General features: G+C 42.5%; 1 protein-coding gene across 1 annotated transcript; it reads left to right on the plus strand.

Annotated features, from left to right (window-relative positions):
- The first annotated feature begins 4,125 nt into the window (after positions 1-4,125).
- LOC121272666 (NF-kappa-B inhibitor beta-like) lies at positions 4,126-26,878 on the plus strand. Its single transcript, XM_041179372.1, has 6 exons — positions 4,126-4,745; positions 15,320-15,425; positions 15,636-15,876; positions 16,271-16,359; positions 17,405-17,650; positions 24,013-26,878. The coding sequence occupies exons 1-6, from the start codon at positions 4,327-4,329 to the stop codon at positions 24,049-24,051; spliced, it is 1,140 nt and encodes a 379-aa protein (XP_041035306.1). The 5' UTR covers positions 4,126-4,326; the 3' UTR covers positions 24,052-26,878.
- The last annotated feature ends 813 nt before the right edge of the window (positions 26,879-27,691 follow it).

Genomic DNA, 27,691 nt, shown 5'->3' on the forward strand with positions numbered 1-27,691 from the left:
ACTCTCCTGCCTTTTCCCCATAGTCTTTTGCACATTGTTTCTATTTAAATAACCATCCGATGCCCTCTTGAATGCCTCGATTGAACCCGTCTCCACCACACTTCCAGGTGGAGCGTTCCAGACCCAAACCCCTCGTTGTGTGAAAAAGTTTTCTCTCACATCACATTTTCTTCTTTTGCAAATCACTTTAAATCTGTGCTGTCTCGTTCTCGATCCTTTTGCGAGCAGGAACAGTTTCTCCTTACCTACTCTATCCAGCTCCGTCACAATTTTGAACACCTCTGTCAAATCACCTCTGAGCCTTCTCCTCTACAAGGGGCACAGTCCCAACCTTTCCAATATATCTTCATAACTGAAGTTTCTCATCCCTGGAACCATTCTTGTAAACCTCTTCTGCACTCTCTCCAATGTGTTCACATCTTCTTATAATGTGCCACCCAGAACTATATATACTCCAGCTGAGGTCTAACTAGTGTCTTATATAAGCTCAGCATAACCTCCTTGCTCTTGTACTCTATGCCCCTATTAATAAAGCCCAGGATAGTGTATGCTTTATTAACTGTTCTCTCCATCTGTCCTGCTACCTTCAAAGACCTATGCACATATACACCCAAATCCCTCTGCTCCCTTAAGAATTGTACCCTTTATTTTATTTTATATTGTTTCTCCATGTTTTTCTTACCAAAATGCATCACCTCACACTTCTCTGCATTGAACTTCATCTGCCACCTATCTGCCCACTCCACCATCTTGTCTATGTCCTTTTGAAGTTCTACACTGTCCTACTCACAGTTTACAATGCTTCCACATTTCGTATCATCCACAAACTTTGAAACTGTCTCCTGGACACCAAGATCCAGATCTTTAATATATATCTGAAAAAACAAGACCCCAAGGCTGATCCCTGGGGAACTCCAACACAAACCTTCCTCCAACTGAAAAATATCCATTAACCATTACTCTCTGTTTCCTATCGCTCAGCCAATTTTGTATCCATATTGCTACAATCCCTTTTATTCCATGAGCTTTAACTTTTCTCACAAGTCTGTTGTGCGGCACTGTATCGAATGCCTTTTGAAAGTCCATGTACACCACATCAACAACATTACCCTCATCAACCATCTCCGTTACCTCTTCAAAAAACTCCAGCAAGGTAGTTAAACACAATTTCCTCTTTAGAAATCCATGTTGGGTCTTCCTAAACAACCCACATTTGTCCATGTGACTACTAATTCTATCCAGAATAACTGTTCCTAGAGCCTTCCCAACCACTGAAGTTAAACTGACTGGTCTGTAATTGCTGGGCTTATCCTTACAATATTTTTTGAACAAGGGCGTAATGTTTGCAATTCTCCAGTCCTCTGACACCTCCCCTGAATCTAGGGAAGACTGAAAGACTATAGCCAGTGCATCCAATATCCGTGGATGCATCTCATCTGGTCCCGGTGTCTTGTCAACTTTAAGTACCAACAGTTTATCCAACATTTCCTCCTTATCAGTTTTAAACCCTTCTAGTGACACAGTTTCCTTCTCTGTCACCATGGCCTGGGCAGCATCTGCCTCGTAGGTAAAGACAGATGCAAAGTATTCATTTAACATCTCAGCCATGCCCCCTGCCTCCATGAGTAAATCCCCTTTTTTGTCCCTAATCAGCTCTTCTCCTCCTTTTACCATCCTTATACTATTTATATGCCTATAGAAGATTTTGGGATTCCCCTTTATGTTGGCTGCCCATTTTTTCTCATAATCACTCTTTGATTCTCTTATTTGCTTCTTCACCTCTCCTCTGAACCTTCTGTATTTCTTTTGGTTCTCAATTGTGTTTTCTCCCTGGCACCTGTCCTAAGCGCACTTTCTCTTCTTTATCTTAATTTCTATCTCCTTTATCATCCAGACAGCTCTGAATTTGTTTGCCCTACCTTTCCCTTTTGAGGGAACATACCTTGATTGTACCAAACCATCTCTTCTTTGAAGGTAACCCATTATTCAGCTAGTTTTTCCCACCAACCTTTCTTTCCAATCTATCCGGCCCAGCTCTGTTCTTCCCCATCGAAGTCAGCTCTCCCCCAATTAATTATTCTTACCCTGGATTGCCCATTGTCCTTTTCTACTGTTATGCTAAACCTTACGATACAATGATCAATGTCTCCTAAATGTTCCCCCATTGACACTTGATCTACTTGGCCGACCTCATCTCCAAGAACCAGGTCCAACAGTGCATCCTTTCTTGTTGGGCCGGACACATACTGCTGTAGAAAATTCTCCTGAACACAATCTAGGAACACTTTAGATTACATTCAGTCTACATTCAGGTAATTAAAGTCCCCCATTATAACTACTCAATATGTTTGCAACTCTCTGTAATTTCCCTGCAGATTTGTTCTCTACATCCTTCCCATTAGTTAGCAGTCTATTGACAATCCCGAGCAATGTAATTGCACCCTTTTTGTTCCTTAGCTCTAGCCGGATTGATTCTGTCCTCTAGGACATCATCTTTCTCCAGCACTGCAATGCTCTCCTTAACCAATATTGCCACCCCTCCTTCTTTCCTTCCTTTCTTATCTTTTCTGAACATCTTGTACCCAGGAATATTACAAAAATGGTTCTAGGGATGAGAAAATTCAGTTACAAAGATAGATTGGAGAGGTTGGGACTGTTCTCCTTGGAGAGAGGAAGGCTAAGAGGAAATTTGATAGAGACATTTATCATGAGGGGGCTGAACAGAGCAGATAAGGAGAAGTTGTTCCCGCTCGTAGAATGGTCAAGAACGAGAGGGCACAGATTCAAAGTCATTTGCAAAAGAAGCAAATGTGATGTGAGAAACTTTTTCACAAATGAGTGGTTCGGGTTTGGAATGCACTACCTGGAAGTGTGGTGGAGGCAGGTTCAATCGAGGCATTCAAGAGGACATTAGATGATTATTTGAATAGAAACAATGTGCAGGGATATGGGGAAAAGGCAGGGCAGTGGCACTGGGTCATAATGCTCATTTGGAGAGCCAGTTAGGCACAATGGGCCAAATGGCCTCCTTCTGTGCCATTAAAATTCTGCAATTTTTGCTAATTTTTGACCTAGCTTCCTAAATTCTGATTGCAGGACCACATCCCCTTTCCTACCAAAGTCATTGGTACCAATGTGAACCACGACCTCTGGTTGTTCACCCTCCCCCAGAAGCATGTCCTGCAGCCACTCAGTGACATCCTTGACACTGGCACCAGGGAGGCAACACACCATCCTGGAGTCATGCCTACAGCTGCAGAAATGCCTGTCCGTTCCCCTAACTAATGAATCCCCTATCACTATTGCTCTTCCTTTCTTCTCCCGCCCCCCCAGTACATCTGAGCCCCATTCCCAAAATCGCCTCATTGTTACTTGTACCATGTTGTTCTTTCACAGAATGCTGACTCTTGTTCTGCCATTCACACATTCTGCTTTCTTACCTTTATGCCACTATCAGCATCTTCTTAGCCCTTACACAACCATTAACACTCCCTTTGTCTTGTGTCCATGACAGCTTTATCAATCTCTCCTTAGCCCCCATCTATCCAGCTTCACCTGCTCCACCCCACTTAAACAATATAAATTTCATTACATTTCTACTTCTCTTTAGCTCTTAAGAATCATACTGACTCAAAAGCTTAACTGTGTTTCTCTCTCCACAGACGCTGTCAGACCTGCTGAGTTTTTCCAACATTTTCTGTTTTTATTTCAGATTTCCAGCTGCTGTAGTATTTTGCTTTTATCCCTGTCCCTGGTGCCCTGGTCCACATATATCCCTCAATTAAGATTATCTGGTTATTAACCCATTGTTGCTTGTGGGAGCTTGCTATGTACGAATTAACTGTTCCGTTTCATACATTACAACAGTCACTACACTTTTAAAAAAAAAGTGTATTTCATTGCCTGTAAAAGTTCTTTGGGATGTCCTGAGGTGCTGTATCAAGGCAAGTCTTCAATTTGTTGTTGTTGTTGTTGGGCAGGACTACACCTACCACAGGACATTGCGGCAGAAGACATCTTCTGCGCATGAGCAGATGCGGACGCTCCTCCCTTGCCACCTACAGTAAAGCGCATTGTGATTGGTTCTTGCCCGAGCGGGGGAATTCCCTCCAGCCGAATGAGTAAACAAGGCAGCGGCCATTTTTAGTGGATTGTCCGCTATTAGTTCGCATCTCCGTTGCATCCTCCCGTCAAAGCCGCTGGCCTGTGACGAAAATGTTGGCTGATTTGCCTCATCCATTTCGCTGAAGAGTCGAAATGTGTCGTTAGAATTTTTTTTTAAGAGCCCATTTATTTTGAAGTTGTAGCTCGGCCAAAAGAACAAAAATGGATGTTGCCCAGCAGCAGTTAAATAGCATCGGATCCAAGCAGCCGTCCAAGCTGGGGGCGGGTAAAGCGGCCGCCCAGTGGGGGGGCAAGGCCAACTTGGAGAGCCTAGGGGTGCCCATTGAGGTGGAGGGCGATGACTATTACGACAGTGGCATTGGCTCCCTTAGCGAGTTGCAGGTCAGCCAGTTCGATGAGTTGGGTGGCGTTGACCAGGGCATTGAGTGTGAGGAGGGCAAGGATGGTGCAGGGCGGACGACCCTGGGCACCGAGCCTGACATCTGCCCATCCACCCAGCAGCGAGTGGAGAGCGGCATTGGCCAGATCACCCAAGGCATCGGGAACGTGGAGCTCGGCAGTGCCCCAGAGTTGGTCAACTTGAAAGACGTGCTCAGCTACCAGACCAAAGACTTTGACACGTGAGTATCTCTTCCCTGAGGGGGAGGCAAAACATGCCAGCTGTGGGTGGGCAAAGGGGGAAGCTGTTGACTTAGCTGCACCATCCCCAAGTAGGGAGGCAGCAGCACACCTTGAACCTAGCTGCTGCTGCTCCAACACCAACAACAAGCCATGCCAGCCTTCAGGTGAGGTGTTAAACCCTCCTGGGTGAATATAAAAGATCCCATGGCAATATTTCAAAGAGGAGCAGAGGAGTCTCTCAGTCAGAAGGTTGTGTGTTCAATACCCACTTCAGAAACTTGAGCACAAAGATCAAGGCTGACAGCCCCAGTGCAGTACCGAGACGGTACCATCTTTTAGATGAGATTTTAAACAGAGGCCCTCGGATTCCTTGGCATTATTTTGAGAAGGAACAGGGGGGGTTTCCCCCTCTCCCTGCCCCCCCACGTGGTGTCTTGTCAACATTATCTTCCTTGGCCAACATCGCTAAGATAAAGATTACCTGGCCATTGCTGTTTGTGGGAGCTTGGTGTGCACAAATTGCCTGCTGCAATTTCCTATGTTACAACAGTGACTGCGCTTTGAAAGTAGCTGTAAAATGCTGTGGGGCTTACTGAGGTGGTGAAAGACCCCTATGCTTAAATGTATTCCTGGAGGCTCTCTCATCTCCACACCCCACCCAGTCAAACACAACTGTTTCTTCAAATCTACAACATATTTATAACTACTTAACTATAGGGTGTAAAGGAAATAAGGGGAATAATTTTTTTTAATGGCATTATTATTACCTGGCCCAGTGAGTTGATTACTGGCCTTTCTTTCAGCTCTGTGACCTGGGTTCCGATCCAACCCAGTGGCTGAAATGATCCCATGTGAAATGACTTTGACAGTCTCAGACTAACTCCCAACTGGGACGACAGCAAAAAAAGCTCTTCTTCAGTGGCCATCTCAGTTAAGAGCAGGGTGGTTGTCACAAAAATGTCACACTGGTGCAGTTGGAAGTGGTGTTGGAGCTGAGATGCATTGTTGGGCTGAGTCAAGGGAGCTTTATCCTGCATTCTGACAATTTAGGCCAGTATTTAATGCGGGCATTGGATGCCCAAAATCACTAAACTTTAATATTCCTTGTCTTGAGGAATGCCAAGTTTACATTAAATTAGTTTTAATGCAGAATACTGTGGCGACGTTCAAGATCATTTATTTGTAAAAAGCTGACATGACAGCCTCCCTGATTTTTGAATTGCTCCACCATTAGTGGCCGTGGCCCTTAGCTCTTCAATTCCCTCCCTAAACCTGTCTATCTCATTTTCCTCCTTGAATTTGCTCCTTAAAACATAGCTCTTTGATCAAACTTTTGTCCCATTATCTCTTTTTGTGTGAGTGTCAGAGTTTGCCTAATTCTGGTCCTTTGAAGCACCTTGGGATGTTTTATTACATTAAAGGCATTATATAAATGTAGCTAGTTATTGGAAGAGGATCTTTTTCTTAGACTGTTAAATATCGTTAGGGCTATGAATACTGCATGTGACCCGAGAGTCTGCAGCCTGCCACACCAGCACCCCTGAAAGGATAGTATCAAAGTAGCCCTTGCTGGCCAGGCTGTGCAATGTGATGAGTTAGCTGACACCCTAATAACGAATTTGTCTCTACAATATGGTTGGATGGAAACTTTTCAGTTCATTTAGTGCTGTCCTTGCAGAATTAAGGCTGAACTCGTATTTATATAGCAACTTTCACATCCTCAACGCATTCCTATACAATTCACAGCCAGTGGATTAGATTTGAAGGATTGTTATGTAGGCAAAATCACAGGAAGGTCTTCCAAAGAGCAATGTTTGGTTAGTTCCAATTGATGAGCTAGCACCAGCACACATGATGGGCCAAAGGGCTTCCTTATGCGCTCTGATTTCTGTGATTGTATATGAAAGAAAGAAAGCCTTGCATTTATATAGTGCCTTTCGTGACGTCAGGACATCCCAGAGAGCTTTTACAATCAGCTAAGTGCTTTGTAGTGTGTAGTATCTGGCAGCTGGGTCAAAGTCCTGGAACTCCCTCCCTAATAGCACTGTGGGTGTACCTACACCACATGGACTGTAGGGGTTCAAGAGGGCAGCTCACCACCACCACCACCTCAAGGGTAGTTGGGCTGGGCAATAAATGCTGGCCTAGCCAGCAACGCCCACATCCCATGATTGAATAATAATAATGCCAATTTGTGCAAAGCACTAACAACAATGCGATGATGATGAGGTAATTTACTGTGGTGATGTTGGTTGAAGGATAAATATTGGCCTGGACAGTGGGAAGAACTTCCCTGCACTTCCAAATAGTGCCCTGGGATCTTGTACATGTCCATTGTCAGGGGGGCAGTCAGGGCCTCATTTTTATGTTTCATTTGAAAGACAGAACCTCTGATGCTCCAATACTCTCTCAGTACTGCACTGGAGTGTCAGCATAGATTTTTGTACTTAATTTCTCTGGATTGGGATGTGAAAAGCTTTGCAATATTTCAAGGAACGATGATAACAATCAACTTAAGAATTTTGCTGATGTTTGGCACACACTCCTCCTTTGGTCACCAGCTCTCTGCCATACATCTTGTTGATGTATTGATAAGATTTCCCCCTTATTAAAAATAATGCATCACCTTGCAGCTTCTGCCACTCGACAGAGCTTCCTAAGCTCTAGAGCTGCAAATTCCCCATAACTGATTTCTAGAAATGCACTGAGGGAAACTCAACCTAGCCTTGATTTTAAGCCTACTCTTCCATTCAATAAGATCATGGCTGATCTGTAGGCCTCAATGCCACTATCTTGCCTATCCCCAATGCCCTTTGATTCCTTTGTTAGTCAAGAATCTATCTACATCTGCCTTAAAAAAATATTCAGTGACACTGTGTGGCCCACAACCCACAGAGAAAAGAAAATCTCATCTCTGTCTTAAATGTGAGATCCCTTATTTTTAAACTGTGTCCCCTCATTCTGGTCCCTCCCAGAAGGGGAAACATCCTTTCACTATCCACTCTGTCAAATCCCTTCTGGATCTTACGTGTTTCAATAAGATCCCCTCTCATTCTAAACTCCAGTGGATACAGGCCCAACCTGTCCAACCTCGATGTGATGACAGCAATAACAAGCAAGAGGAACAGTATCGTTGACTGTGAAGATTTATTTAATGTTCTTTATGTGGCGTCTGAAGCCTCTCCTTCCTTCCTTTAGTCCCCCTAGTCTCTAGAGGGCCATTATCATCTACATTGAGGATGTTCCTAAGTGCTTTGCACCCAGTGAAGTATTTTGAAACGTGAAACACTATTGTAATGTAGGGAATGTCAGATTGCATACACCAAGGTCCCACATCCAGCTAGGAGATAATAGTCTGGATAATCCATTTTAATGATGATAGTTAAGGGTAAATATTAATTTGATCGGATTCCAGCCTTTTCACTGTTCCAAAGCAATCACCCCTTCCTCACCTTCCCTGGACACTTTTTAAAAGTAGCTTTATACCAGAACTGAGATGTACTACACCAATGCTAGAGTGAAAGCAGTGTACTGGAGATGGTTTCATCTCTCTGGCTAAGTGCTCCATGTCGGACTCTGAGTTGCTGCCATGGACCAGATAGACCCATAGAACCCTGACAGTCTGTGACCACTGAAGCTCGGGCAACTCTGTCCTGCTTGTGCTCACATCCTATAATGATATGCGCTGTTTGCCTGCAGGTTTGGAAAGGGCTGTCAGCACTGATGTATCAATGAATAAAGTCTAAATCAGAACCTAAATGAAAATCAGTATTCTTGCACATACAGGAATTAATGGGAGCATGGATTTAAAGCTTAGATAAAATATATAGAATCTTGCAGCCCAGAAAGAGACCAATCATCCATCATGCCTTTATCATCTCTTTGAAAGAACAGTCCAATTGAGCCACATACCTTAGTTTTTTGCCCAATTGCTTTTTAAAAGTTCTGTTGGAATCTGATTCCATCACCCTTTTCAAGGAGAGCTTTCCAGATCTCCTCTTAACCTTCTCTGCTCTAAGGAGAACATTCCCAGCTTCTCCATCTTTCGATATAAGTGAATTGGTTCATCCCTGCTGTCACACTGGTAAACCCCCTTTCTCCAGGGCTTTGAAATCCTTCCTAAACTGTGGTGCCAAGAATTGGACACAATCCCCCAGCTGATGCCAAACCAGTGGTTAATAGTTCATGTTGTTTTTGTATTCAGTGTCCCTAATAACAAAGCAAAATGTCTGTCCTAAGAGGCTTCAGGTCCATGTGTGTAGCTCATGAAGACAAAATCCAGGGCGTACATGAGGGAGGGGATCAGAATTTCATCTTACCACATGACTTCATTAATTAGTTTCACATTGCTGGCTTTTGTGCACTTTAGAACTGATTTCTGCTTTCCTTGCTGCTGTGTATGGGAAAAATTACAGATGAAAGTGAAATGAAGATGACAGGAGTGTCTGTCTTAATAATAGCCGTTGTCACATGTTGGGTACTTAAAGTGTTTTCTTCCAGCTGCAGCTAATGAGGAAATAAGCTATAATGTTTATTGAGCTTCCTCTATTCATAAGTAAAAATTCCCTTCTTATAATTACCTGTGGTGCAAGTTATTGCCTCAGTTTGTCACAGTTAGTACAATGACCATTCAGTGCAGGAGTGTCCAAACAACAGAAGCTGAGCCATAGTCTGCCCACAAATCCTGGTTGAAGACCCCCTGTTTTTTTTTTTCATTTTTATTGTCGTTCACTGATTTGTCCTCCTTTGACTTAGTAACCCTGCAAGTTCGGAAAAGGCTGTTGTCAACAGTGTTCCCTCATGTGGGGGATAAACACCAGGTCAAAACATGAAGAAAAAATTAGAAATTATATTGACCTGGGCCTCTTCTGCCCCTATCCTGATTTAAGTGGGCAACAACTAACCCATTTGTACGTTAGCTGAAGGTCAGGACCTGAATTGTGCTATTGGTCCCTGATGTTAGGAGTGTCCCAGCTTGCTTGCAGCAGAAGCATCTGCCAGTTGGAAATTTGGCAAAGATTGGCAGGTGTGAAGGGAGTAATAGCCATGGACTTGATTTGAACTGAACCTGCCTGGTATGGAGGAGTTAGAGTCAATTCCTCTGTGCTGCCTTCTGTATCTCCACCCACTAACTTGCATGGGTGAGCAGGCTCGCAGCAGCCTTAAGAGGTACCACGCAGTCCTCGCTCTGATTAAGTTTGTGGGTTGGGGGGGTGGGTTTACACACACATTTTTTAAAAATGGCTGCGTGCAACTAAATTTCAATGGGCAGATAGATATTCCCCTGCTCCCTTTCCTTCCAGCATTATTTTCAGTTCCTGCTAATTTGCTCTAGGATAAAGGTTAGAAATTTCAGTTCAAAAGCTATGTTTGAATCCCACAATCAGAATATCCGAGTGGAAGATTTCTTCTGTGCACAGTATCCCATGGCAGAATCCTTTCAGGCATGCATTTCCGAGCCCACCATACGTGGTTAGAGCAAGTAATTAGTTATCATTCAAACTGGGGTACCAACTGCCTTTGACACTTTTTACACTAAATTGTAAGTTGTGTGTAACAGATTGTGTCACATGGCGTAGATGTAGAAATTCACAGGGTCTTGAGTGTCAAATCATGTATTTGCCCCAAGTAAATCCCCCCCCTTTATGTTTCTCTCCCCTGTGGTGTTCAAATCCATTGTCACTAGTGTGACACACTGATTAGTCAAGCAGCTGTATTTAATCACTGACGCAGTTTGCTTGCTGTTTGTGATCAGTGCTTAAAAAAGGAATAAGTAGACAAATAGTGTCAGTATTGTTCTTCAGATGGATGAGAATATTTATCTTGCTTCGATGTGTCAGTTGCAGTAATTCCAGAATGCAGCAATAGCCTTGGACTTTCCCAGTGCTTGAGAGATAAACAAATTCTCAGTCAACTGCTGGTTTATAACTTCTTTATGGACATGCTTAATTGCAGTTAACCATCTGTCCACAGCTGATATCACAGCGTAGCCAAGGAATTCCCCACCTTCCCCTCTCCAATTTTCTCTTCTCCTTTCCTGAAGAAATCTGCTATAGCCAAGGTACTTTTCCACCAGAACTCTGGTTACTCATTCAGATGTCCATTCCTCATCCATCAGCTTGAACAATAAGCAATGACAAGCTACTTTAACCTTGGAGGTTGTGATCCTTCTCTTCATTGCCAATACATGTCTATCCATCGTTGGAAAACACTGGCCAACAATCGAAAGTGGAAACCATGCCTTATTTTCCACCTTTCACAGCCTTCAGTGGTACTGAATTCTAGTGCTTTTCTTAAGGAGTTGACCTTGGACACACCCGAGATATTTTTAAGCATACATTCTTGGAGTCCTGCTTTGTGAACTGCCTCAGCTCTGACATGCTGGACAAATCTGAACTCTTGCTACTTTGGTTTTGTGAGCATCGTGTTGGATAGTCCCAGTGCTTATATTTAGCATCAACTGCAATATTCTTTAAATGGTTACTGCAAAAGCATCACTGCAGTGTTTTTCTTACCCCTTTTGCAAGCCAATGAACAGAAGTGTTGTGCTAATTACTATATCTTATACTCAATGATAAGACATTGATTGGAGCTTTGTGGTAGGACCAGGAGGATTTCAGGTGATAGGGCTAAAAGCAGACACTTATGTTGGCCACAGTCTAATAACTATTGTTAATTTCCAGACTTAATTGTAGATTAAATGTAGCTTTCCTTTGATGCTTTCTTTTTAAAAATGCTGATATCATTATTGGAGTATAGATCAGTTGCATAAAGAACTGTCTTAAAGGAACTTGAGGAAGATGATACAGAGCTGAGTTTAGCACAAGGTTATCTGTGGTTCATCATAAGCTGTGAAATAATGCAAGTGTCTCTGGCGAAGCGAGTTTCTTTCAGTGAGGTCAAATGTATCTTCTTGGTAGTGTTCTTAATTCCTGAGCCTGAGGATTCTGCGGTCAAACCCCTTTCAAAGATTTTCAGTATATGACCAGAGTTGACACTTCTGTGCAGCCCTGAAGGAGTGCTGCATTATCAGTAACACTACCCTTGAGAAGATAGTTTAAACTGAGGCACACCTGCCTCTTCCCAATGATTGAGCCAAACAATGACTAACCTCCATCTTTGACAAAGTTGGAGCATTTTTGTCTTTTGATGGGGTGTGTCAATCTGTGTGGTGTTTAATTAATTACCAACTTCATTCTCAGAATAGAGCTAACCTGCTTCAATATAACATAACAGTTTCCAAGTTCGTCATTTTTCCCACCAGATATCTGAGGAAGGGGCAAAGAAACTGAATTCAAACAAGTTATGGGATTTATTTGAATATATCTTCATTCCTTGGGAATTTTTCTACATTGATACGCTATAAAATTGAAGTTTTGATAATTAGCTGTTATTTAACAGACACTTAAATTGATGTGGTTGCAGTATTTCTATACTTGTTTTGTTCAAACTGGAGAATTCTTCTGAAACTTTCGGTGAGGGGGAGGTTACAAAGGCCTGATGGCTTCCATGGTTGGTGGAAGATTTGTAATAGTTTAGTTAGTAGTTCAGATCGTTTGCAGTTTCCTAAATACACATAGTTAAGCTTAATTAGCACGTAACCAAAGACATAAGGCCATTTGGCACTTTGAGCCATCTTCATCATTCAGTACGATCATAGCTGATCTTCCACCTCAATTCCATCTTCCTGCATTATCCCTGTATCCTTTAATTTCCTTAGTATCCAAAAATCTATCGCCCTCTGTCTTGAATATACTCTGAACTGAACATCTACAATTCTCTGGGGTAGACAATTCCAAAGCTTCGCAATCCCCTGAATGAAGGCATTTCTCCTCATCTCAGTCCTAAATGGCTGACCCTTTTTCAGTCTGTGAGCCCTGGTTCTACACCCCCACCCCACGCTGGGGGGAAACGTCCTCTCAGCATCTACCCTGTCAAGCCCATTAAGAATTTCACATATTTTAATGAGATTACATCCATCCTTCTTAATTCTAGAGAATATAGCTTAGTCTCTCCTCATAGTACAATTCCCACATCCAGGAATCAGCCTAGTGATCCTTCGTTGCTTTCCCTCCAAGGTAAGTCTGCCCTTCCTTAGGTAAGGGAACCAAAGCTGTACACAGTACTCTCTAAGTCTGGTCTCACCAGGGCCCTATATATTTGCAGTAATCCTTTATTGTTATACCCCAATCCAATTGTGACTCTCCACCATCTTCTCTAGGGCAATTAGGGATGACTGACAGATGATTGCCTTGCCATTGAAAGAATCCCATGAAAGAATAAAAAAAGTTAAAGTCACAATAGTTAAAAAAGGGAAGAAGGGATCGATGAGGAAATTACAGGCCAGTCAGTCTAACCTCGATGGTGGGGAAATTACTAGAAAGAATTCTGAGAGATAGAATATATCTGCACTTGGAGAGACATGGATCAGGGATAGTCAGCATGGATTTGATAAGGGAAGATCATGTTTGACAAATTTGATCAAATTTTTTTGAGGAGGTAACCAGGAATGTTGATGAGGGTAATGCATTTGATGTGGTCTACATGGACTTTGGCAAGGCTTTTGATAAGGTCCCTCATGGCAGACTGGTCAAGAAAGGAAGAGCCCATGGGATCCAAGGCAAAGTGGCAAGTTGGATCCAAAATTGGCTGAGAGGCAGGAAGCAGAGGGTGATGGTCGAGGGATGTTTCTGTGATTGAAAGTGTGTTTCCAGTGGGGTCCCGCAGGACTTGGTGCTGGGGCTCTTGTTGTTTGTGGTGTACATAAATGGTTTGGACTTAAATGTAGGGGACATGATTAAGAAGCTTGCGGATGACCTGAAAATTGGTAGGGTGGTAAATAGGGGGATAGCCGTAAACTGCAGAAGGATATCAATGGACTGATCAGATGGGCAGAGCAGTGGCAAATGGAATTCAATCTGGAAAAGTGTGAGGTAATGCACTTGGGCAGGGCTAACAAGGCAAGGGATCACACTATGAGTGGTAGGACCCTGGAAAGTACTGAAGATTAGAGGGACCTTGGTGTACATATCCACAGATCCCTGAAGGTGGCAGTGCAGGTAGATAAGGTGATTAAGAAGGCTTTTGGAATATTTGCCTTTATTAGCCAAGGCATAGATTACAAGAGCAGGAAGGATATGCTGGAACTGTATATAATGCTGGTTAGGCCACAAATTGAGTACTGTGTGCAGTTCTGGTCACCACATTATAGGAAGGATGTGAGTGCACTGGAGAGGGTGCAGAGGAGATTTACCAGGTTGCTGCCTGGGCTGGAGGGTCTGAGCTACAAGGAAAGATTGGATAGGCTGGGATAAAAGCAAAATACTGCGGATGCTGGAAATCCGAAACAAAAACAAAAATATCCTGCTCTCGTGTCCACATGTCTGTCCTTGGCCTGTTGCAATGTTCCAGTGAGGCTCAATGCAAACTGGAGGAACAGCATCTCATCTCCAACTAGGTACTTTACAGCCTTCCGGACTTAATATTGAGTTCAACAACTTTAGATCATGAACACTCTCCTCCATCCCCACCCCCTTTCGGATCCCCCCTTTTCCAATAATTTATAATTTTTTTGTATATTTTTTTGATATATATTTTTCTTTTCCCACCTATTTCCATTATTTTTAAATGTATTTCCATCCATTGTTTTATCTCTACCTTTTTAGTTTATTTTGATCCCTTCCCCCCACCCCACCCCCACTAGGGCTATCTTGTTCATCCTGCTTTCTACCCTTAATGTCATCATTAGCACATTCCTCAGCTAATATCACCACCGTCAACACCCCTTTGTCCTTTTGTCTATGACATCTTTGGCTATCTCTTCTTTGTCTCCACCTATAACTGACCCTCTACCCAGCTCTACCTGTCCCACCCACTTTCAACCAGTTTATATTCCACCTCATTTCTCTATTTCTCTATTTCCTTAGTTCTGATGAGGAGTCATACAGACTTGAAATGTTAACTGTATTCCTCTCCACGGATGCTGTCAGACCTGCTGAGTTTTTCCGGGTATTTTTGTTTTTGTTTTGGATAGGCTGGGATTATTTTCTTTGGAGCAGCAAAGGTTGTGGGGGGACCTGATAGAGGTGTATAAGATTATGAGGGACATAGATAGGATGGCTAGGAAGATGCTTTTTCCATTAATAGAGGGATCAATAACCAGGGGGCATAGATTTAAGGTAAGAGGTAGAAGGCTAAGAGGAGAGTTGAGGAGAATTTTTTTCACCCAGAGGGTGGTGGGAGTCTGGAACTCACTGCCTGAAAGGGTGGCTGAGTCAGAAACTCTGGTAACATTTAAGAAGTATTTAGATATTCACTTGCATTGCCATAGTTTCTAGGGCAATGGGCCAAGCACTGGAAAATGGGATTAATGTAATCAGATCTTTGACCAGCATGGACAGGATGGGCCAAATGGGCTCCTTCTGTGCTGTAAACCTCTGAGTCCATAAATATAGTTTTTCAGTGTCATTGCCTCAATGAACTGTGCTGTGTTTAGCACAGATTTTTAAAAAAACAATTGTGAACAATGCCATGGGAGATTGACTTAACATATGTAAATTATTTTTCTTAACAGGATGCTGCATCTTTCTGTGATCCATGAGGAAGTAGCCTTTTTAGACTTTCTTCTCGGTCTTACTAAGGACACTGATTACTTGAACCTGCAGAACGACAGGAACCAGGTGATTAGAGTGGAGAGAAAGATAAAGCATTAATCGCTTTTGTTGTTTGCTGTCATTCAAACATGTGTTTAGATTATTTCCTTGTAACTTCCTCCTGTATATTTCTTATTATTTCTTTACAATATTACAATTAACTTGCCCCTCCACCTTCCATGCTCCAGTCTCCAAAAACAATCTGATTTTTTTCTACCCATCCACCATCTCTTACAGACTGCGCTGCATTTGGCCGTGATTGTTGAGCGTGCGGATTTAGTGGAGAAATTGGTGGCTGCTGGGGCAGACCTCTTGCTGCAAGAGAGGGAGGGGAATACTGCCTTGCACCTGGCATGCTATAAAAGGTCAACCAGTTGTCTTCAGGCCCTCCTGTTAGACCATCCCTGTGAGCCAAGTGATTCCAGAATCCTTGCTCCATCACCGGTCAGACAGCAACTGCATTACTACAACTATGAAGGTAAAGTCTTTCAAAAGTTAATGTTCATTTTTGATAAATTACATTCTGATTGGGATGCATTAGCCTGGTTAGAAATGTGGTTGGGAATTAATAAGACAAAGTAGGAACAGGCTCCACTATAACTTATTTGGTAAAGTAAGTATGTAACTAAACCAGACCGAAGCTTTGATTCTATACTGAGTTAACTGTGTCACTCGGATCACTGATATTGGCTTGAGCAGCTCCAGGTTACAGGGCGAATAGTATCCAGGGTTCCTACTGTCCAGTGACTCTGACTGGAAAGCTTACATTAGAACCTTCGGAAAACCAGAAAAAGAGAATTGATGTGTACGAAAACAAACAAATTTTTAAAAAGTCTTAAATCTTGTACTAATGGTTTTGCCTCCTTTCACAGGGCTCACACCTCTCCACGTGGCAGTATTGCTCAATGACTTTCATATCGTTGAATATCTTTTGTCGTTTGAAGTTGATATAAATGCAAAGGCAAGTCCTCTAATGTGTTTGAGACATCAGGCTGCTGAGGCCAAATGCAGGAATGCAAAAGATCTGAATTTTCTTTCAGTTTGTTTTGAGTGGGAGGGGTCTGTTCCCATTTTAAAACTGACTTTTCTCACCTCTCCTGTTTAGAGTTCTCCCCTCTCTCAGGCAAGGCGTTCCTCAGTCAAGAGGATGTGTGGGCAGTCCATACAATGTCCTCACTCTGTGCTGTTCTATAAATGGCTGCTGCAGAGTGTGAGTGTGGAGCAGACTTGTCACCTTATTAGTTTATTAGTGAGAAGTTAAACTGAGGCCCCATCCATCTGCATGCTCCAGTGCTTCAGTTGGATGTTAAATATCTCATGTATCTATCCGATAAAGAGCAAGGAGTTCCCTTAGTGCCCAGTTAATATTCCTCCTTCAGCCAGCACCCATCCAAGAAACAGATTATCCGGGCAATCATGTTCTTTTTAGTAGGATCCAATGTGTACAAAATAACTGCTATGTTTGCCTACTTAATAACAATTATTGCACTTCAAAATAATTCATTGCTTTTATTGATGTGTTGGAGAGACCTCCTGGCCCCTACATCCTTGTCCTTATCCTTGGTAGATTTTGCTCTTGTACACCAGCCATTTCTCCCTCCCCTACTCCTGTGAATGCCAATAAAAACAAAAAATTTAGGAGTCCTCATTAAAACTTCCCCTCCAACCTTGAAATATCATTCAGAAGAGTCCCAGACCCATTAATTATGTCCTTGTTTGTAAGATCTTTTGTACGTAAAATTGCAGCCACTTTTGTGTCCATGACAACATTCAGAATGATGTACTGCTACCTCCCATCGCTTCTTTTCCATTGTTGTAAAGAACTTCAGAATGCTTCTGAGGAATGATGCATGAATGACAATTCCTAAATATTCTAACATGTGGAATTATATGCAGTGGGAATTAATGAGAATGTGTTTGAAACTTTGGAATTCTTTGAACTAGGAAGGGTTACCTGTGTTTCTGTTGAGTAAATGAAGCCTTGTGTATCAATCTCTCCGTTTTAGGAAAGGCATGCAGGTCAAACTGCTTTACATCTGGCAGTGGAGCAGCAGAATCAACAGATTGTCAAACTCTTGCTGGACAAGAGGGCAGATGTTCATGCCCAGATGTATGGTGGCTTCACGCCAATTTTTCGGGCTATGTACCAGCCTGATTTTTGTATAATCCAAATGCTCAGAGACTATGGCTCTTCAGAACCGGTTACAGATGAGGAGTTGGATGAGGATGAAGGCATTGATGAAGATAACATGGTATGTAAAGCTTATAAAAAGAAGCCTTGTCTAAAACTGTGTGTGGTTGGTATTAGGAGTGAGCTCGGCTGTGGGGAATCAGGGGATCATCTGCGTGCACGCAATTTCAACCAAGGAGGAATTTTCCAAATATAAATTGAATTTTGTTTGTTTGTTGTTGTCACCATCTTCCCAGAAGTTTGACTGCCATGCATCCCCACCTCTGTCTGTCCTGTGCTGCCCTTACACATTCCTCCAAGGTCAACTGCAACCAGTCCATTATTTTCATCATCTGTTTTCCCCTCTGCTTCCCCTCCTCCTATGTTTTCTGTTGATCTTTTCTCCCAATAATTGTCTCTGCATCTATCTTCTGCTCTAATTACGTGACTGAAGTATTGTATCTTTCCTTCTTTGATGTTATGTACTAATTTTCTCTTTTCTGCAGCCATTTCCATCACTTTCTCATTAGTCTTTCTCTCTGTACAGGACATGTGGAACATCCTAAACCTCCACATCTCAAATGCATTCATCTTATCAATAATCACTTGATTTGTTGTCCATGTCTCTGAGGCAAATAACGTAGATGAATTTACCGAGGTGGAATCGAGCACACCAGGAATGGGATATTTCTTTTTTTCTCCAAATCTCAAAATGACATAAGGGCCGGGATTTTCCAGTCTCACCCATGCTGGGAATCATCGTGGGTGTGATGGAAAATTTGACGGACCAGCCAATAGTCCGTTGATTCCTGGCCAAGGTTCTGTGGTTCCCATGTCACAAATGCCCATTCTACTTGAGTGAACGCCTGCAACATCAGCAAACACAGTTTCAAGCAAGGTTCACTAGGTAGTGATCAGGGACAGTAATCCTAGCTTATTTTCCCCATCACGTAAATTGTAAAGCCTCGCTTGTTTTCAGCTAACTCCACAGATCAGGGATTGAACATGAATCCTCTGGTCTCTTTGCCTTCGTACAATTATAGAATAATACATCTCTGAAAGGGTTGATTTGGCATGTCACTTCTATGCTTGCTGTTTGAACGAGCTGTCCAATTAATTCCTCCTCTTCTGTTCTTACCCCCATAGCCCTGCAATGTTTTTTACCCTCTTAAAAGTATATATTGCGTTGTCTTTTGAAAGTTGCTATTGTATCTGCTTTCACCAACCTTTCGGGCAATGCATTCCAGATAATTATAATTTATTGCATTTTGTCCTCCTCAACCCTCTAGTTCTTTTGCAAATTATATTAACTCCGTGCCCTCTGGATACCAATCCTGCAAGTGGAAAAAGTTTGTCTGTAACCTTGAGCTCGTTGAAAACTGCTGCACGTAACTGAACTCGCATCAAATGCTTGTTCACCCATTGCCCCTACACTTGCTAGCTCACACAGGCTCCTGGCCCAGCAATGCCTTGTTTTTTTTAAAAAAATCAACATCCTTGTTTTCAAATTCCTCCATGGCCTCTCCCCTCCCTTCCAACCCCACAACCCACGGAGATCTCTGCACTCCTCTAAATCTGTCCTCTTGCACAACCTTGATTTTAATCACTCCACCATTGACTCTGTACCTTCAACTTCCTAGGCCTTAAGTTCTGGAATTAGCTCTCTAAACCTCTCTGTCTTTCTGCTTCTCTCTATTTTTCTTAAAAACCTACCTCTTTGACCAAACTTTTAGTCACCTCTCCCAATTTCTCCTTGTGTAGGTCAGAATCAGATTTTGTTTGATAACCTTGTGAAACACCTTGAGACATTTTATTATGTTAAAGGTATTATACAAATGCATGTTCTTATTTACTCCATCATAACCCCCTATAATTTGAATACCTATTTAACCTTGCCCTTGATACTTTCTGCTCCAAGAGCAGTCCCATCTTAGAACCACACAGGATGGTGCCTTTGCCCACTAGATCATCAAGGAAACCAAAGTGTGAAGCTTTATCAGTATGTAGTCAGTGATTGCATTAAATGGGTCAGATAGTAAAGGAGAAAAAGGTTTGACCAAACTGAAGCGATTCAAAGTAATTACTGAGTCATTTTGCGGAATGCCTTTGTAGCAATTTTTAATAGCTCACAGCAGCAGGACACAGCCAACTGGTACCAAGTAAAGATGCGCTGTCAAATTTAACCTTGGTGGTTGGTGAGACCACAAAGAAGCGATTAATGTGGTTTCTGCCAGTCACCAAATTTCCCATGTGACATCAGAAACAAAATATGTCAAATCTGTAAAGAGGGAAAAAAACAGGCTAATGTTTTAAAACCTGGAGATGAGCAAATCCCTTTACAGGGCTGATTGAAAACCAAGAAGAGGGGGAAGAAAGGAACAGCAGATTGAAAAATAAGATTTGGACCTACTGATTGTTGTCAGTTGACATATAAAGGTCCTGAATGATGCAAGAAGGGTCTTTGTGTCAGAGGCATCCTAAAGATAGAAAGTAGAGTCTGAATCAGCTCCAGAGTTTTGGATAAATTCAATGTAAGATGAGTGGGAGAAACAGACAGGGAGATGAGGAGACAGCTCCTACCTGTAGTTGCTACAGGCTATGATTTATTGCATTCAGCAGCCTCAGTTCAGCACATGCTGGTTAAATGAGCATTTTAATTTGTGCCCAGGAGTCAACAGTGCATGAGAGATTTTCCCAAAAGGCTGGGGGCTGTGTAAATTTGCTGCTGTTAATCTTGGCAGGTTGGGTTGTTTTTATACTCAAAATAATGGAGGTATGATTATTGGCAGACCTCCAGTCAATTCCTTGATGTTGCAAGAATAAGTGCTGAGTCCCAGCATTGGAGAAAATTGACCCCTGCCTGTTACGCAAAGTCCCGATTTGAGGAAGCTACAGAGTGTTTAAGTGATGAACCTAAATTGTATGATTTGAGGATCTACGGCAGGGGATCCTGGTGTTCTAGTACATGAGTCACAAAAAGTTAGTATGCAGGTACAGCAACTAATTAAGAAGGCTAATGAAGTGCTGTCCTTTATTACAAGAGGGATTTACGTAAAAGGATGTTATGTTTCAGTTATACAGGGCATTGGTGAGATTGTATCTCGAATACTATGTACAGTTTTGGTCCCCTTATTTAAGAGGAGGTTTGTTAGATTGATGCCTGGGATGAGTGGGTTGTCTTATGAGGAAAGTTTGGACAAACTAGGCTTATTTCCACTGGAGTTTAGAAGACTGAGGGGTGATTTGATTGAAGTGTACAAGATCCTGAACCGTCTTTGACAATGTGGACGTGGAAAGGATGTTTCCTGTTGTGAGTGAGTTCCAGAACTAGGGGGCACTGTTTTAAAATTACACAGGTTACCCTTCTAGGTCAGAGATGAGAAGAATATTTTTCTGAGGGTTGTGCGACTTTGGTAGTCTGCTTGTGAAGGCGGTGGAGGTCGGGTCACTGAATATTTTTAAGGCAGAGGTAGATAGATTCTTGTTAGGCAAGGGAATCAAAGATTATTGAGGGTAGATGGGAATGTGGAAATCGAAACACAAGAAGATCAGCTATGATCTTATTGAAGGGTGGAGCAGGCTCGAGGGGCTGAATGGTCTACTCCTGTTCCTATTTCTTATGTTCTTATCCCAGCAACCGCTGCCCTAGATGTTTTGGTGATTAAATTGCGGGTTAGTGCATTGCTGTGTCATACAGAGCTGGCAAACCTCAGATTCAGTGCCAGCAGGCACCAAGTCACACCTGCTAGAGTGACAATAAAGCCACTATGATTGTCCTCAGTGCCTTATGCTAGGAATGGAGAGAAATTTGCCACCCCCTTCCCGGTTCAACTCCTGGTTGTTATCCAGCTGCTGGAAAGCACGTGTGTATCGATGAGGGTGGGATTGTGGTCATATGTGATGCCTTACATAGTTGAATAGGCAAACTCTCTGTCCAAACTCCTAAATGAATGATGACCAGTTTGCAATGTGCCGTACCATAGAATGAGCTGGTAGAGAAAAACTTGGAGGATGAGGAATGAAAATCCCCATACTTGGCAGGGAGATAGTGAGAAGGTGTACCCCTTGATGTCAGTGCTTCGTTGTCTATAATTTAACACCAGATTTACTTGCCCTCTCACCACTTCAACAAGAATATTGAAGACTGTAATGGGCACACCCCTTCAATTTTTGCATCTGTTCTCCTCTAACTTTGATACAGCATCACAATGGCTGTAATTCATATGTGAGTCTGTACTTGTATATGAGCTATTCAGTTGTTTGGAGGGGCATTCAATGTGTTTTACACCTGTACTTTCCAGCCAAGATTGCTGAGATGTGATCAGAAACTGGAATCTGACCAATGTTTCTCCCCTGACTCGCTCTTCCAGTTTTTAAAAATTCATTTATGGGATGTGGGCATTGCTGGCTGGGCCAGCATTTATTGCCCATCCCTAATTGCCTTTGAGAAGATAGTGGTGAGCTGCCTTCTTGAACCACTGCAGTCCATGTGGTGTGGGTACACCCACAGTGCTGTTAAGGAGGGAGTTCCAGGATTTTGACCCAGCAACAGTGAAGGAATGGCAATATATTTCCAAGTCAGGTTGGTGAGCGGCTTGGAGGGGAACTTCCAATTGGTGGTGTTTCCATGTATTTGCTGGTCTTGTCCTTCTAGATGTCAGCAGTTGTGAGTTTGGAAGGTGCAGTCTAAGGAAGCTTGGTGAGCTCCTGCAGCGCATCTTGTAGATGGTACACACTGCTGCCACTGTTGGTGGTGGATGGAGCGAATGTTTATGGCTAGGGTGCCAATCAAGCAGGGCTGCTTTGTCCTGGATGGTGTTGAGCTTCTTGAATGTTGGAGTTGCGCTCATCCAGGCAAGTGGAGCATATTCCATCACACTCCTGACTTGTGCCTTGTAGATGGTAGACAGGATTTGGGAGTCAGTAGGTGAGTTACTTGCTGTGGGATTCCTAGTCTCTGACCTGCTCTTGTAGTTGGAGGTTAATTCGTGCCCCTGTTTTTCTAAGATTCTTTCTTAGGAATTCTTAGGAATCTGGGCATCACTGATGAGGCCAGCATTTGTTGCCCATCCCTAGCTGATTTTGAGAAGGTGATGGTGAGCTGTCTTTTTGAACTGCTGCAGTCCATGCGGTGCTGTTATGAAGGGAGTTTTAGGATTTTGATCCAACAACAGTGAAGGAATGGCGATGTAGTTCCAAGTCAGGGTGGTGTGTGACTTGGAGGTGAACTTGTAGGTGTTGGTGTTCCCACGCATCTGCTGCCTTTGTCTGTCTGGGTGGTAGAGGTCGTTGGTTTGGAAGGTGCTGTCGAAGGAGCCTTGGTGAATTGTTGCAGTGCATCTTACATATAGTCACTCTGCCTGAGTTTAGTTAACTTGATAGAGACCTGTGATCCAAGCTGCAGACATTCTTGGCCCGTATGATTCGGGGGTAGTGAATTTGATTCACAGTTAGCCATTTTCCTTTACTTGCCCAAATCTACCAATAAACTGGGACAGCAGTTGATGGGGAGATAGAGGGACAGGTCTCAGAGGGGCTACAGTCTGCCTCGGCACCTCTGAGTTGGAAATTGCTGCTCAGTAATCTGCAGGTGGGGAAAGCTGGGGTGTAAGGATTCCTGATGATGATGGGCATGGGCATGGCTGTGATGCCATTCAATAGCCTGCCAGCAGTCCCTGCTAAGGATCATGCTTGAGGACTGCACCTATAGTTGAGACACTGTGTGAAGGTCGAGCCTAGTGAGTGAGGGACTTTCACGTGGGAAAATGTGGCAATTGGATTTTTTTAACAACCTCCCCCCCCGCCGATTAGTGCAACTTATGCATTCAATACAAACATACAAACCAAGAAACTAACCTAAATTGTTTTATGAATCTCGTGCAATAGTTGGATATTAATCCTCCGTCACACGTTTCCATTCCTCTTTCTTTCGAACGCTGATCCGGCCGCAGACAGATCACTGAAGTGAATCAGTTGTCCCGAAAAAGGGATAGATGTTCCTTCTTATTTATACTTTTGAAAATCCTCAACCCCTTGGTGTTGTATTCCGAGATTGGGATGGGTTATAAAGAATGCGATTGTTTGTGCTGGTTTGGTGAAATGGTAAATTGAAAGTAATTGCGAAAAGACTCTGGGAATGCCAGAAAATACTTCTTTTGCACAGAGGCTGGTTAGGATGTGGAATTTCCTCCCATGCACTGCTGTATGTGGAGATTCCATTCATTATTTTCAAATGGAATTAAAACAGTTGGTGGTAAATTAAGGATATCAAAAGTTAGAAGGAGAGTGACATTAGACGAGGTGGTGCAGATGTGGAAGAACACCAGTGCAGAGTTAATGGGTAAAATGGCCTGTTTTCTGGAGCATTAACTGCAATTCTATGAAATAACTTTCCACATATGTCCTGATTTTATTAATTCTCTCCCCCTTCTCTTTGTTTTATAGGGTGTGTACGATGACTTTGTGGTACGAGGATATAACTAGGAAGATCAGAAAATTCTGATGTCCTACTGTATGATGTATTTAAACATTAAAGTTGGAGCATTAAAGTGGTTCAGCTCCACTGCTGTAAAGGAGTGCACTTACATAGTCATTTTAACTGTGTTGTATCCTTGTATTGAACCAATATCTAGGAGTAGGTATAGCCTAGCGTCTGTAAATACAGATTTTTGGTTTGAATGGTAGTGGTTGCCAATCAGATGTATGTCAAAAGGAAACCCAATGTAAAAATGCTAATTGGGTGAGACAGACAATTGGTCCTTGAGTTGGGAAGCATGGGGTGGGCACAGTGTAATCTGGGGAGGCATGGATGCACCAGGCAAACCTGTGACAATGCTTTAGTGTGGACTGTTAAATATAATGTTGGGTTTTTTTTTTGGGGGGGTGGGGTGTGTGGGGTGGGAAGAAAAGGGACCATTGATGTTATTTTTAAAGTTTGTTGCGCTATTGGCACGTCCACACTGCAGCAATCCTCTGCCAGGAGATATAGTCAACTCACAGCTGGGCCTCCAGAGTGACGTTCTTACCAGAGATAAGAGCGACTCTGACGAGAGCTCTTCAAAAAAAACCTTTGCTGCTTTGCTGCAGCTGAAGAATAGAAGCTTTTCTGTGCGTGTCTGTGCATGTGTGTTTGGAGAATTCCCAAAGTTGACTCAAGTAAACTTCTGGACTTTATGCTGCATGACTGCTAAATGGGTTTATTTTTTCTGAACGAACGTCCTAGCAATGTTTTCCCAGTAAACAAAAACACAATAGGAATGGAAATAGAGTCACAATTATTAGGATTAGGCTGCAACACAATGGATTGGACACAAATGTGTTAAGTAGCTTGTTGTAGTTGGAATGACATACCAGTGGCCAAGCAAGACTTAAGGCCACTTGACGAATCTTACATACGGGTCTCGTACAGTGAAGGAGCACATCATTCGCAATAATTGGAGAAAGTTTTAGTGAATTAATGGTCGAATTATTTTTCATTTTCCCTTTATTCATATAAGCCTATGATGCATAAGGATAAATACCATAGGTTCACTAGGTTATGGTGAGGGGGAGAGGCACATAAATTAAGATATAAAACAAAATAACTCCTCTGGTTTCATAAAATTAAGTAGTGATTCATACTAAAAATGCACAGGCCACATGTTCCATTGCATGACCTGTCATCATTTAAGTATGTAGCCTCACAATAGTTTGGTTTTTCTCAGTGAGGTGATGTGGGTGGTGAATCTCCTTTTGAAAGCAGATAAACAGCCTCTGAGTACTTAATTGTTACAAGAGGAGAGGGAGCTGTACTTCTGGAACTGGGGCTCCATGTTGCTGGGGGAGGCATCAGTTCACTGCTTCCTCTCCCTCATTCCCACTGAATTCTAATTACATTGTCAGACAGTTGAGGACCCACAATCTTATGGGTGGCAGACCCTTAACTTTTTGCACTTGGTGTGCTGCTGGGCAATTCTTGAAAGTCTGAGTTTTATGTTGCGCCTGGAGAACTTGAGAATAACAGCGGTCAGAAATTTGGAATCTACCTCCTTAAGTTGGTCCTTTGTTGTCTGTGACAGGAGTACTTTATGGCAAATCTTCAAGATAGTACTGGTGTTAAAAGCCCCATTAACCCATCCTTAAAAATGCAAGCACCTTGTAAGGGAATATGGAGGCAGCAATGGTCATTGCAATCTGGTTAATGGCTGTAGATTTTGAAAAAGGCATTTTCTTTGATTTTTCAAACCTCCTTGCTCCACCCATCCTTCTCTCATTGAGAAAATAAGCTGGAGATGTGGCACCTAATTCGCAGCCATTCCGCTGTCAAATTGGCTGTCAGGAAGTGTACCACACTTGTTGGGATTCTGGTGATCCGGAAAAGCTTCTGGATTCTCCTTAGCATTTTTTTCCCTATGACAGATGGGATGGTAAAGTTTGATGGCTCCCCAGTGTGACTTGTGATGCGTAACCAGTTCAAACTTCAGATTGAAAAAAGCCCACTTTAAAGACGGCTCAACTTAAGCTTGTCAAACAGTTGTTGTGAAATAAGATCAGACCCGCTCAGTCATTTGTAGAAGTTTCATTCATTAAATCCCTTTGAAGCAAAATGGAAAACTGGCATCGTATTCATTTCGATAGCATCTAAGTATTAATAAAATAAATCTTGTTTTATGTGCACCTTCTGTCCACCTACCATAATGATATTTGGTCACAATTTTTTATTTCAACATTTTAAGATTTAAACTGCCTTTGTAAGCATGTAGAATGGGAATCGTGTATGTAAACAATTGCCTGTAATGCTGTAATGGCAGGCTCTGGCCTGCAGATGATGCTTATTTCAGAGACCTCTCTCCAAACTCTCACCGTGCTGTATATTTAAATACGTTTGTTTTCAATGTCATGGCCAATTTACTGGTATTGATTGAAAGCTTTGATGAAAATTTGGTTTGTATTAATTATTTTTTTCTACGTTGTATTACAGTTGTTCTCTGTTACCACTTTTTTTTAATGTTTCTCTGCTTATGTACAGAATGTCTGGTTTTTTTTTGTCCCAGTGATATGGATGAGCTTGAGTCTTGCATAGTGTCATGTAGGCACTGCTGGGGTAAAGCAATGCTTTTCTTGTAAGGGTACAACTCTGGCTTTGTTTCTTTGTTGAATTTTTCTTGTATCTTTGTATCTTTATTTGCCTCATTGTAGCTTCACACCAGGGTTGCGAGTCAATGCATTGCTTGCCTTAAGGACAGGTGTAATCACTTAGGGTAACCAGCACTTTTTCTCTTTTTTTTTAAAAAAACTGACAAATAAATATTTGCAAGTATCGCTGTAAAAATGCAGACTCTCTTTGATGCTGTTATGTGTGAAAATAATGAGCACAGTCTGTTTACTTTCTTTCCCCGTCTTGGTTTGGCAGTAGCACTCTTGCCTGAGCCAGGAAGGTTGTGGGTTCATGTCCCACTTAGACAGCTTTTAGTTCATAATCCAGGCTGATTCTGGTGTAGTGCTGAGGGAATGCTGCACGTCAGTGGCTGCCATCTTTTAGATGACAGGCTGAACTGAGACCTTGTCTGCCCTCTCAGGTGAACGCACAAGATCCACTAGCACTGTTTTGAAAAGGAGGAAGGGAACTCTCATCAGTGTCCTGGCCAATATTTACTCCTCGCTAAAACTACATTATTTAATCTGTTATTTTGTTGCTGTTTAGTGGGAGCTTGCTGTACACAAATTGGCTGCATCATTTCCTACATTATAACAGCGACTATGTGTTAAAACTGCCTCATCGGCTTTTATGAGCTCGTTCCATCATTTAGTGTCTCAAATATAAGTTTCTGTCACACCCCAACACACTCTCTGGCATGGTGGGGGGGTAAGGTTCCATTTGTTTTCATTTTGTAATTTGTCCTTCTGTTACCAGTATATTATTTTAATTTATTATTATTGAGTTCACACCAGTGAGATATCACATGACAATGCGGGCGTGGTAAAATACAATGGTAAAATCGCAAACATTTAGATTAAAGGGGAAGGTGGCTTTGGAAGAGCAGCAACTTTGTCCATGCTTTTATTCATTCATGGAGTGGTGGGCGCTGGTGGCAAGGCCAGAATTTATTGCCCATCTCTAATTGTCCTTGAGAAGGTGGTGGTG

This window comes from Carcharodon carcharias, chromosome 34 (assembly GCF_017639515.1).
Source record: "Carcharodon carcharias isolate sCarCar2 chromosome 34, sCarCar2.pri, whole genome shotgun sequence".
In the NCBI taxonomy this organism is placed as follows: Eukaryota; Metazoa; Chordata; class Chondrichthyes; order Lamniformes; family Lamnidae; genus Carcharodon; species Carcharodon carcharias.

What these genes read in the sequence shown, in the direction of transcription:
- LOC121272666 (XM_041179372.1), top strand. Translation starts at nt 4,327, where the DNA reads ATGGATGTTGCCCAGCAGCAGTTAAATAGCATCGGATCCAAGCAGCCG. An exon ending in CAGACCAAAGACTTTGACAC is followed by an intron (nt 4,746 to 15,319) that starts GTGAGTATCTCT and finishes TTTTCTTAACAG; the next exon opens with GATGCTGCATCTTTCTGTGA. An exon ending in AAGTTGATATAAATGCAAAG is followed by an intron (nt 16,360 to 17,404) that starts GCAAGTCCTCTA and finishes TCTCCGTTTTAG; the next exon opens with GAAAGGCATGCAGGTCAAAC.